Here is a 12,528-nt window from a genome sequence, read left to right as displayed (position 1 = left end):
ACCATGAGTTCCTTTGTGGCCACTGATGTTGAATGGTATAGAAATTTAGTCCACATAGTTGTCCATGTTGCTTCTTCAATCTCTGTATTCCATTCCATTCCCCACATTCTCCTCAAACCATCTGGAGAGCCCATGTGCAAAAGAAGTGTGTAGATATGGGACACCAATCCCTTGCCTGTGTCCTCTGCAGACTGCAGTAATACTTCAAATGGTGTAAGGTCTCTTGGAGCTTGTCTCTAGATATCAAGTTGCCTTATAAAATTCCTGACCTGATACCAAGAGAGCCAGGGCTCCTGTTCATTTCTGAGATGTGTTTGCCAATATTCTCTAGGCAAGGGGTTTGCGTCCAAATAAAATTCTTTATGCCTAAATAGCTGTACCTGCTTGTACACTTCCATGTTAAACTGCTTATCTCCCACTGCAAAATCTGGATGTACCCCCAAGGGGGTAAAAGGAGATATCCTTGGCATGAGTTTTTCCTTACGTCTTTTCCATACCTGCATCACTGCCTCAGAAGTAGACTTCCGCTCAATAAAATCCAATGTAATATTTTTCTTAATAAAAGGGAAGACTGCTGGGTGAATATCTTTCAAGAGAGAATGTTCAATTTGGACACAATATGAGCTCCGTGAAACAATAAAGGTAATTAAATGTCTCAGCTGGTAAGCCTCATAATAGTTTTTGAGAAAAGGGACAGCCCAGCCCCCACTCATTTATTTATTTATTTATTACATTTATATACCGCCCCATAGCCGAAGCTCTCTGGGCGGTTTACAGGTTTACATAATGTCCTATGTGTCAAAAATTTAGTCATTCTTGGCTTTTTACCCTTAATAAATCCTTCCAGCTTTTTTTGTCAAATCTTAAACCATTTATCAGGCACTTCCACTGGTAGCACATAATATATATATGTAAACCGTGGCAAAATCATCATTTTAATTGCCGCTATTGTACTAGAAAGAGATAGATTAAGCTTTCCCCATCTCTTACAGTCCCGACAGATTGACTTTCAAAGAGGAAATCTTTGGCCTTCTAGATATGGCTGAATTACAACACCCATCGTGCCATTGGCCATGTTGGCTGGGGCTGATGGGAGCAGAGCTTGGAAAAGTTACTTTTTTTTGAACTACAACTCCCATCAGCCCCAGCCAGCATGACCACTGGATTGGGCTGATGGGAGTTGTAGTTCAAAAAAGTAACTTTTCCAAGCTCTGGATGGCAGTTGCAGTTCAGCAGCCTCTGGCGGGCCAGAGGTTCTCTACACCTGTTTTAAATGTAGAGGAGCCTTTGAAAATGGTATCCCTCTCCTACTGTCTGAAATGGTAGTGTCTGCTCCACCACCTTATTCCCAACTCCTGCTACATGTGTACATCAGGATGCTTCTACCTTCTCAGGACACAGGTTTGCAAATAAGCAACTTTTTACAGGGATGCTCCAAATGAAGCCAACCCTGCCAGAAAAAGAAAAAAGGATAACCTTGGACTTCCTGGTGCCCAGGAAAGGAAGAACCAAACACTATATGAGACCTGCCCCAATATCATCATTTGGTGATTGCCAAGTAATGCAAGCATTGCTTATTTTGCATGAAGGCACTCAGTTTTCCTTCTGAGCCAGATATTTTTGTTTCAGCAAGAAGGAAGGTGCAGGTAAGCTGCAGAGTGAAGGGGGATGGGGAGAGAATATAACTGAAAGCCACAAGGTAAGATGAAAAGATTGGGCCTCTGACACTGCCCGCGCATTTACAAAGATACTTCTACAAAGGGGCTGGGGGAAAAAAGATCCTCTCGAATCTGACTTTTTGTAACAGACTCAAAACTTAGCAGAATAAATTGTCGAAGATGGCAGGCGAAGAATGATCTAATACAGAGAGCCCAGCAGTAAGAAATGCATGCCACCTGCTCCATGAAGCTGCAGCAAAGGGAGAGATAAGCAGGGCCATTCCACCAACGCAGCTGAGCGACTAGCTACATTTGGCTCCTTCTCCCCTTGAACTGTTTCTATTCTAGCTCGTCGTTACAAGAATATCACGAACTGGTAAACCTCAAGGATTTCATGCCTAAGTTTACTTTTTTCCTTTTCTCTCCCCATCCCTTTTTCCTTTTGTGTCATGTCTTTTTACATCGTAAGCCTTATTGGAAGGTCTTATTTTTATTGATTTTATGTAAGCTGCTCTGGGAGCCTTTTTTTTTTTTTGGCTAAAGAGCAGGGTTAACATGCTTTATATGAAGTGGGGGGGAAAGTCCTGTAAACCTTTTAAGACTGGAAAAGAATGGGGGGAGGCATTATATCTGGAGTCTTCAGTAGTGTGGAGTTGTTGCAACACCTTCACTGTACCCTGAGCTCCATGCACTTGTGTGCCACCCCAACACACAACACTGCATTCCCCAGGGAAACAATTCTAGCTCTGAGAGGGTGGGTTCATCTCTCTCTCTCTCTCTCTCTCTCTCATATGCACACACCATTCATAACAGCAGAATATGCATTTCTAAAGAGGAAGATAATACTGTAATCACTGTATTTAGCAAGGGTGCTGAGATGTTAATTTAGTTGTTGTGGGCCAGGGAGGACTGAGACTGAGCTATGCTAGACCGATCAATCAGGCTGTGGAAATCTGCAAGGAAGAGACAAAAAACATCCCTACCAAACCCAGGAGGGAAAGCTGAGGAAATTTAGGCTTAAAACCAAAGGTTTTAGGACAGTCTTGGTCTATGATCTTGGTAGCAGCTCTACCCCTCCCCCCAATTCCACAAGCTGACCTAGTGGAAAGGCAACTATTGCATTTAGATATGGAGAGCCCAGCACAATCTATAGAAGCTTGCTTTTGGCATATTGCTTCTTTGTACTTTGCTCCTGTCCCATACAAATGTTTCCTATGTTTCCCTTATGATTCACTCTAATTAATTGGGTATAAAGTGGTTCATGGGTGGAGGTGAGCTACTTGGCAGTCTGTTTCTGGAAATCCCCAAAAGTAGCAGACAAAACCAGCTTTGGCAGTGAGTAGAAATCAACCCTGACTTAGTCTGCCAGAGCTTTCTCCTCTCCCAAGAGTCCACCATCTCCAGCCTCACCGTCACCACAATGTCCTTCATGTAGTCAAATGCTTCAGGGTGTAGAAAGGCTGTGAACTCCTCCCTTGTCGCAATCATGTCCCCATCCTTGTCAGCTGCCTTGAATCGCCGCTCATCCCGGGCCAGCATCTTCCGGTAGGAGTGTTTGTCTTCAAGATCACCAAACTCTTCTCCTAAAGACAGCAATGACAAGAAGTATCGGTGAATCCCTCAGTTGGCTTGACCATGCACAGTCACTCCCATTGTGTGAGGGGGGAGAACAGGGGCATGCATCACTATCATATCAGTATGGGTGCTCCTCTACCTGCTGGGAGCTGAACATCTGCAGCAGGGAGCCCTTTCTGCTGATGTAGGTGTCCGGTGTCATTTAGGACCCTGATTGTCCAGGGTTCTAAAACACAGATGGAGCCTCCAAGAGTAAGCCAGGGCCCTCACTGCAGCTGTTCAGCTCCCAAAGGACTGCCTTTCTCCATCTGAATCTGCCTGGACCCTGAGATCATCAGCCAAAGCCCTTCTCTCATCGCCATCTCCAAAGGAAGTCCGGAGAGTGATGAGGAGAGAACAGGCCTTCTCTGTGATTCTGCCCCCCTCAGTTTATGGAATGCTCTCCTTGGAGAGGCCCACCTGGCACCAACCTTGTCATTGTTTCAGTGCTAGGTAATGATGTCTTTGTTTGGGCAGCACCACTGATACGATGATATGGTTTAATTATGAGAATTTTATTATTGTATTTTTTACTGATTGTAAATCACTTTGGGATTTTCTTTGTGGGAAGTGAACTAATCTTACAAATCCAAACCTTAACACTGTCTGAGCGGTGACAGTGATGCAACCGAGGGAGTGGGCCCAAGGAGGTCGGCCCCACTCTTCCCTTCATGCAGTGGTAATCACGCATGAGGAAATACAGTGCCTGAACAGGGCTTACAGTCAAGACTCAGGGGTTTAACTACAAAAAAGAGGAACTCCAGGGTATTTCAGCATTTCTAGGAAACTCTACAGTTTGCCTACTTTTGGATACAAAAGATGACAGTCCTGCTGTTTGTGTTTGCATCCCCACCCCTTGAGCCAGTGGTTACACCCCCCCTGTGGTTCACAGGCCAACGTAGCCTCTCAACCAACAATCCCCGGTGCCTTTCTAGTAGCTGAAACTAGCTTCTCAGGGGCAGCCAACCTCTTCAAAGCTGGCACCAGGAAGAGGGAAAACTGCCAAAAGCAGAAAGAGGCCAACATCTCCCTCTCTCTCCCAAGGCAGCAGGCCAACCCTGGGAGCCCCAGCCAGCTACAACAAGGCTGCTAGCAACAAGTGATTGAGGGGAAGTGGATTGAGCACTTGTCCCTGTGCCCATCAGCCAATCGTGCTAGAAACTTACTGGCGTAAACAGATCAGAGAGAGTTTGGATAATGGGACATGTAAGCCAGAACCAAGCCAAAATTCCTCAGAATTATTATTTATTAATATTATTGATTAGACTTGTTTGTTGCTTGTTACCTGAAGGTCTCCAAGCAACTTACAACACACTACAAGGAGAAAAAAATATTCCCAGAGAACATTTCTAATTTTTCTCTCTCCCCCTGCCCGTTAGAAAAAGACCTGTTTGAGGAACTGTCTTCAATTATTCACCACAATTTTTTTTTAGTCGGGGTGGGGGAGATGCCATTCCCTTCTCCCATTGTTCCAGAATGATGGTAGGGGCAGGGCATTGTGGTGGATGCAAAATGGTGGCCAGGCTGTCAACAAAGCTCTTGTTGCTGCTGCTCTGCTTGCAGCGATAGGGGGGAAATCCCATAGGAAAAAAAAAGGTGTGCCTGGCGCCAACACTGTTATCTTTTCGGCGCCAGGTCAAGACTTTCCTCTTCTCCCAGGCATTTTAGCATGTGTTCTATATTGTTTTACATTTTTAAATTGTGTTTTAAATTGTTTTTAAAAGATGTATTTTAAATTGTATTTGTTTTTAGTTATTGTAAACCGCCCAGAGAGCTTCGGCTATGGGGCGGTATACAAGTTTAATAAATAAATAAATAAATAAATAAATAAATAAATAAGAAGCTCTTCTCCTGCCACTGCTGATGGGGAAGCTCTGCTCCTGAGAAACTGCTGGAGAATTTCTCCTTCTCCTGGAGAAATGTGGTGAATGTTTTGCCTCAGTTTCTCTGCCCACAAATAGGGCAGGGAATTTTGACAGCCATTTGCACACAGCTCTGATGTAAGCAGGGTTTAAGTCAAGCCAACCCTTACTCCTCTAAATCTGTCAAGACCCCAGTTTGCTCCCAAGAACCCCAGACAGCCTGACTCTCAAGCTCAATACATTTTCCTCCCTGTCAACATATAAAGCTGCCTTATGTAGGTCAGACTACCTGTTCATCTCACCTCATGCACCTCTCACTCTAAACGTTGACATGTGGCATGGAATTCTTTAATAAATTGTGTGTGGGGTGGGTGGGTGAGAATCCAGTACAATATTCATTGTCATCTGAATGCACAGAGGCAATTCCATTTAAAATAATGTCTTGGAAACCAAAACGATCCCAGTGTGGATGAGGTTTGGCAGCACTCTACGACTTCTGGTCATTAAACTGGAGATACCAAGGACTGAACCTTGGTCTTCTGCATGCAAAGCACATGCTCTTCCTTCAGGCTACCATCTGTTATTAGTGCCCAGGTGGGGAACCTCAGGCCTGGGGCTGACCCTCCAACCCTTTCTATCTGGTCCTCGAGACTCTCTATAAGCCACACCCCCTTCCCAGACATACCCACTATTGGCCCTCCTGTGCCCCTTCCTTGAGTGTTTTTGCCTGGCTGGAATGTGTCTGTGAACGCCGATTAAAGTAGCCTACTGTAGGTAAAATTTGTATTCATTGCTCCACCCACTTTTGCCTCCGGCTCCACAATCCCTGGCATGTGGCCCCTTGAAGGTTGCTCAGAAGGGAATGTGGCCCTCAGGTGGAAAAAAGGCTCCCTGCCCCTGTTCTTCAGCACCTGTAAGTCCTGGGTTCCAGCCCTAAGACAAATTAAATAAACCCCTTTCACCCACCAGAAGAAGTGGTCCTGGCTCTCAGCCTTTTACCATCTGCTCTGGCTTCTTAAATCCAGTAGACAGTAGATTTTTGCCTGTAGTCTCAAGCTTCTCCACAACACCACTCAAATGCAAGCTCCTTTTTATATATGCTGCTATCCTGGCCCTTCCCTCCTACTAAATTGCTCCTTCTAGAATTGGACTAGAATCTGCAAGGATCTTCCAGGTGGCCTAACCTCTGTGACACATCTTTACCTCCCTTCTGCGCACACTCACACACTTCCCTTCCTCCACCCGCACCTTCGTAGTAACCGTAAGTGGTATTCTTGAACTCAGCCCAGGAGATGTGGCCATCGTTATTCTTGTCATAGTCTTTCCAGTTCTTGTTCACGTTCTCGTAGATGTAGCGGTTCTGCGTGTGCTTGATCCAATCTTTCAGCTCTGGCTGAGTCACAAAGCCATCCCCATCACGGTCAATTCTATCTACAATCTTCCTGCAGGGAGGGTATTGGGGCAACAATACAGAGACTTAGGGAAAAGGGAAACAGCCACCAAGATATGTTCACAGCTCATCATAAGAAGATCTTTGCTGGATTAGGCCAAAGTTCTGTAGTCCAGCGTCGTGTTCTCACATTGGTTAAACAGAGGCCTATGGGAAGCCCACAAGCAGGACCTGAGCACAACAATGTTCTCCCCACTCCCCCTCCTAACCCACGTGAGATTCCCGACAACTGGCTTTCTGAGGTATACTGCTTCCAATAGTGAAGATAGAAAATAGCTAGTAGCTGTTGATAGCCTTATCCTCCATTAATTTGTCTGAATTTTCACTCAGCTTCCATTTCCTAGAGGTAGATAGGCCATGTAGATCCAGCCAAGTTCCCAATACACAAGCTGAGGAAAGGTTGTTCTCTCGCCTTCTGACAGGCCCCCACCTTCAAACCTTTGCCACCCTTGTTTTCTTCCTCTAGCCTCAGGACATTTTCCGTGCTACAGGCAAGTCCTGTGATTGGCTGGTCAGAGCCAGCTGCCAATCAGAACCAACCCTGGTCAAGAGCTCTTAAAAATGGAAAGTTGTCAACATTCTGTCCTCTCTCCTATCCTCCATCATCCCTCTGACCGTTCAATATTTGGCATTACTTCTGAGGACGATCCTAGCTTGGCTCCTAGACATAGCTAATTTTCCAAAAACGTTTGCTTTTCTTTCATGCACCACTCTGCCTTTTCCTTTTTATTCTATTAAGCTTTATTTTTAATAAACTCTCTTAAAATTTCCTGTTTGGGTCTGATGTGCATTTCTGACTGCTCACAAGATATTCAGTTGTGTCCAGTGTTAGTTATACTCCAGTGTTAGTCATACTCAGAGTAAACCCACTGAAATTAATGGGCATGTATAATATATAAAATATCAGTCCAAGACCAAGAAATCCTAGTGGTTTTCAAAGGGCTTCAGAGAGCCCTGGGGTAAACCAGAAGCTTAGCAGGGATTCCCCAATGAAAAAAACTCTGTAATGGTGGGCATGCTTCCCCGAAAATCAGTGTGTCCACGGTTACCAATCTTCCCTTGCCTGCACACTTGCATAGGGGTATTGAGCACAGTCTACAATGTCCCCTTAATTCACACAGGTCAAGTGGTAAGGCCCAAAAGGCCAGGCCAATGCCTGGTGTGAACCAAACATGTGGCCTTGAATATGCTACAGAACCTTCTAGAATGCACAGGGGTTTCTTAGCAGACATGGAAAAGGTTGACTTGAGGCAGGAAGTTTGAAAACCAACACTCTCTTCACTATGCCATACTGGCTTTCACAGTCCTAGACAGAACACCTCATTGCCCAGTCGGTTTTCTGCTCTGTTAGGCAGAAAATTTGATGCCTTAAGGAAACTAGTTTGAAACGGGTGTGTGGTCTCATCTCAAGATTACTTTTTTGGCGTCTTTGGAAGGATGCTGAACACATGCTTAGTGGGAACATAACAGCCCTTTTTGTGGGTTCGGAAGAATGCAAGTGAGCCCAAAATATGTGGAGCAAGTAGGTGCATACATGATGTCCCACCCCAGACTTCCTTGCGCATGTAAGGGACATGCACTGCCCACATCCCAAACTTCCCCTGTTCAGCTGAACATGCTTAGAAACCCCTTCAGACCTTCCCTCTCAATGTGAAGCAGGTGGGGACATTGTTGGTGGGAGTGTCCCATGTGTGCCCACTCTTGCTATGCACTTTATGCCGATATGCATTCAAGGAATTCATGGAAAGGACTACTGGAGCACTCTTCGTGTGTTTGGCCAGTAACAAGTGAAATTAACTTTGTGAAGGCGAATGGTGCCTCTTGCCAACATGATGAAAGTTAAGATACAGCACATGTCTCAAATCACTGTGATTTGTGTAATGTCTGTTTAATCACAATGTTCTTTTGGGGTGTATTATGCTGTTAAGTAGGAATAGGGTACCTGTGGCCTTCCAGATGTTGCTTGACTCTAACTTCCATCAGCCCTGACCACGGACCATGTTGGGAATTCAGCAACATCTGGGAGGGCCCTGGGTTGCCCACCCCTAATGAAAAGGCTAACCGCCTTATCAACAATGAGCTCAAAGCCATAGCAATGGGCAAGTGACAATACCCAGGTGCTTCAAAGGTGCCTGCGACTGAAACAGCGATGGCCCACGTTCTATATCAAACAAATCTGGATTCTACAATCTATCTAAATTAGCCTTCCACAACCTGATGCCCTCTAGATGCTTTGGCCTATAACTCCCATCATTCCTGACCTTTGGTTGTGCTGGCTAGGACTGATGTCGGAACTTCTCGAGGGCACCAGCTTGGGGAAGTCTGGTCTAAATCAATGCTGGTTAAGAAAATAAACATATTGGTTACTTATTCTGCAAAATTGATTCTGGTTTCACTAGTTGTGAAGAGGAGCAAAGTACTATCCATGTCCCTAAATCCCCCCCCCAAACATGGGAAATCCTACTCAGGTACTCCCTCCTTTAACTCCTGGGACTCCATCAACCACTGCACACAATCTAGAGGACTAGAAGCTCCTCTCTCTCTCAGCCCCTTAGGATGCAAAATTCTCCACCCAATAACCAATTCCATAACCGGTTACCCAAGCCGCTGTTTGCTCTCTTCAGGAGTCAGCTGGTCAAACGTCTTGGCCTCCTCTTTGCCCAAGAAGGCTTCATGATCATACTGGAAATCTTCACTGTCATCATGAGGATGGTCGCTGAGGTCTTGACCATGGTGGACACGATCCTTCTTGTCGGGAGGCGGCTTGGCCAAGACCCACGTGAGGCACAGAGTCAAGAGGCAGGAGGAAAAGAGCATCTTCTGCCAAGCCATTGCAGAACACGACTTTTGAAAAAGGGACATGGTCAGCAAGGAAAAAGACACACATATACCGAATCACAAGCCAGGCCACTTTAGGCCAACTAGGCCTCTGTTATACTCTTTCAAGACAGGAGGGCGACTAGGGAGCTTAAACCAGCTCCCTATTTATCCCCATCTTCCCCCCCACACACATACAAAATTCCACAAGGCTTGAATCCTTGCTCCTCAATTCTGTCCTCTGCCTTTAACACCGTACATACCCTGATACAATCCTGGCTGTGATCTTTGCTCCTTAGCTTCACCACCAGTGACATGTACAAAACTAAAACCGTACCAAATATACAGAGTAATCTGCCTCCAAGGGAGGCAGAATTAACACGCCAAGGGTAGAGAAAAAGAACCTCCAGAATCTGAAGGTCTCCTGCTGTCTCTGTCCTTTCTGTCCCATATACTTGGAACTGCCTCAGAGAACACCTGCCCTGAGGCCACCTCTCTTTTTTTATTCAAAGCCCTCCTCAAAACCAATTCTCCCCCTGCCCATGAAGCTTTGGGCTCTACCTTCTTGTTCCCATGCCCTTCTGTAAACTCGTCTTATAACTAAGTCTAAGCACATGCAAGAAACAGCCACATATTACTTCCCTTTTTACCCTGTTGCCACTTCTCCCGCTTTCTCCCTTGTTCCCTGGTGTCAAATTTTATACTGTAAGCTCCTCTGGGCAGGGGCCTGTCCTGTTATACTCCGTAAAATGCTATTCTGCTAATGGTGTAATAATAATATTGTTAGCTATTTTTATTTATTTATAAAAGTATTTATGTACCACCCTCTCAGAAGCACAGCAACATAAGAACATTTTTAAAAATCATTAAAAGCAGTGCAAAAAGTCTTCAAGGGATGCCTGAAAAAAGCGAGGATGTCTGCCGAATCCTGCTAGAAGAATGTTCCGCCGCATGGGACCAGTGACACTAAATGCCCGTCTTCTGAGTGAGGCCAGTTGGGCCTCTGTAGTATGGGGGGCAACGCAACTAATATCTCAGTCTTCTCAACCTTCTTCCAAGGAGCTCAGGACAGCATACATGGTTCTTTTCCCCCACCCCAATTTCATCATCACAACACCCCTGTGAGGTAGATTGGGCTGAGAGTGAGTTACTGGCCTAGGGTCACCCAATGGGCTTCACGGCAGAGTTCAGTTTTCAGCCTGGGTCGCCCCAGTCTTGGACCAACACTATAGCACATTGGCTCTCAATCACCACAAATAAGATGCCCTCAAGCATAGCAATTGTTTTCACCCCTAGTCCTCTTTCCCATACCAAAGAAACAAGGAGTCCAGACTCCCAAGCACATTGTCAATCTAGCAGTTCCACCTACTTTGATTTGGTCCCACCAGCCACACACAAATGTCACTTTCAGGGAGTGCTGGAGTTTTGACCCATCAAGAGAACCCAGGAGTCCCGGCTCCTAATCCGTTCTCCTACGTCAATTTTAATCCACAACCACTAGATCTCCTGAGCTCTAAGGATCTGTAGGGAAAGATGAGACTCCAAAGCAAGGACTGCACCTGCTGTTTTGAGGGCAAACCCTACCAAAATAATAATAAGAAATTCAGTAATCCCAGCATCAAAGGGGAACTAGGCCAGTTCCCAGTTGTACTGCCTAAAATACAGAATGTTCAATTCCTGGAGGCGTTTGAATTAAAGCTGTCCCCACTCTGTTCAGAACAAAGCCATTGAAGATCAAAGTGACACAGATTCAGAACATGGCATGACTTCCTGGGCCACAGTACAAAAGGGGAGACACATCCGATGCCAAATTATTGAGATCACCAGCAAAGGCAGTGTTGGGGCTTGAAATAAACTGGACACCACCCCCTTTCAACCACTGTACTCAACTAACTCACCCTTGCAGACGACCTCACCACAGTGAAATGTGCAAAACTAAAACCAAGCCCTAACAAATGTACAAAGTAACCTGCTTCCAAAGACAGACAAAATTAACACACCAAAGCTAGAGAAAAACAACCACAATGACTTTCTGCTTCAACATCACAAAGACTTTGGAAAGATTAAAAAAACCAAAACATTTTCTCAGATTAGGAGGGCCCCCAATAATAACACTTCACACTGAAAAGTCATGAAAGGAAGCAGATCTAATCCCAGGACAAAAAGGAAAAGAATTAGCATCCCATAACAGGAAATGTGCCACGATGGAGAAGTAGGGTATAAGGCAGGGATAGCCAACGTGGTGCCTTCTTGTTGCTGTTGAATTGCAATTCCCATCATCCCTGACCACTGACCATGCTGGCTGGGGCTAATGGGCGTTGTAGTCTCAACAAACACCCGGAGGGCACCAGGTTGGCCATCCCTGGCATAAGGAATGCTGGTCTGAAAGCAAACTCCTGGGCACAACTGAGCAGCTTTTGTTGCCCTCCCCTGAAAACCCATCCACACACACTGGTGCCTAAGTGTCCTTTCCTCTCCTTCAGTGAAGCCCCCTGCCTGCTAAAGTAACATTTCAGACTTTGGAACCCCAGCAATCCAATGCATGGCCACGCTGCTTCCCTTCTACAGTAGAGGCTCCCCAATACTGGGAAGGGGGGAAATCACAGTCCCTCCCGCCAAGCAGGACATCAGCACCCATCAAGATGCCCTGACTTATTGAATATACACACATATACCGGGCACTGCACTTATCTCTTAAAAGATAAAGATAAAAGATCGCCTAAGATATCCCCCCCAAAAAGCGCTACCCTATCCATTACAACGCTCGCGCCTCCAGCAAGAGGAGGGGCACCTTTCTGCTCCATATTAAAGTTCCCCACGCCCAGCGCCGCCTTCTCCCCACAGCCTTCCTCTCGCTCCTCTTCCTCAGTGTCCCCAGCAGGGCCCAGGCGCCCTCCTTCTCATGCCGCACCCCAGATCCCTCTGCCCCACCTCTACTCCGCGCCTTCCATTAAACTGCGGCCAAGAATCCCCTTCCACCCGACACGCAGCCTCCTTGGAGACATCCCAGCTACGGCTTTTCCCTCGCCCCGCTTACCAGCAGCTTCAACCCGCGCGATGCACCCTCTGGATGAAGTGCCGCCTCCGTTCATCTTCAGCCCCGCTGGTGTCTCCCCCAGTCTCCAGG

General features: G+C 46.1%; 1 protein-coding gene across 2 annotated transcripts in view; it reads right to left on the bottom strand.

The window, feature by feature from the left end:
- The window catches only part of RCN3 (reticulocalbin 3), a 19,025-nt gene extending 6,497 nt beyond the window's left edge, over positions 1 to 12,528 (bottom strand). For both annotated transcript variants that reach the window (XM_061588102.1, XM_061588101.1), the window contains exons 1-4: positions 12,439 to 12,528; positions 9,184 to 9,428; positions 6,383 to 6,576; positions 3,069 to 3,241 (exon numbers count right to left, since the gene is read on the bottom strand). In XM_061588102.1, the coding sequence (XP_061444086.1) occupies positions 3,069 to 3,241; positions 6,383 to 6,576; positions 9,184 to 9,416 (600 nt within the window). In that variant the 5' untranslated portion in view covers positions 9,417 to 9,428; positions 12,439 to 12,528. The remainder of the gene's footprint in view (positions 1 to 3,068; positions 3,242 to 6,382; positions 6,577 to 9,183; positions 9,429 to 12,438) is intronic.

The sequence above is a fragment of the Rhineura floridana genome, chromosome 11 (assembly GCF_030035675.1).
Source record: "Rhineura floridana isolate rRhiFlo1 chromosome 11, rRhiFlo1.hap2, whole genome shotgun sequence".
Lineage (NCBI taxonomy): Eukaryota > Metazoa > Chordata > Lepidosauria > Squamata > Rhineuridae > Rhineura > Rhineura floridana.
The sequence above is the reverse complement of the archived record's forward strand: the minus strand, read 5'-3'. Positions and strand labels throughout refer to the sequence as shown.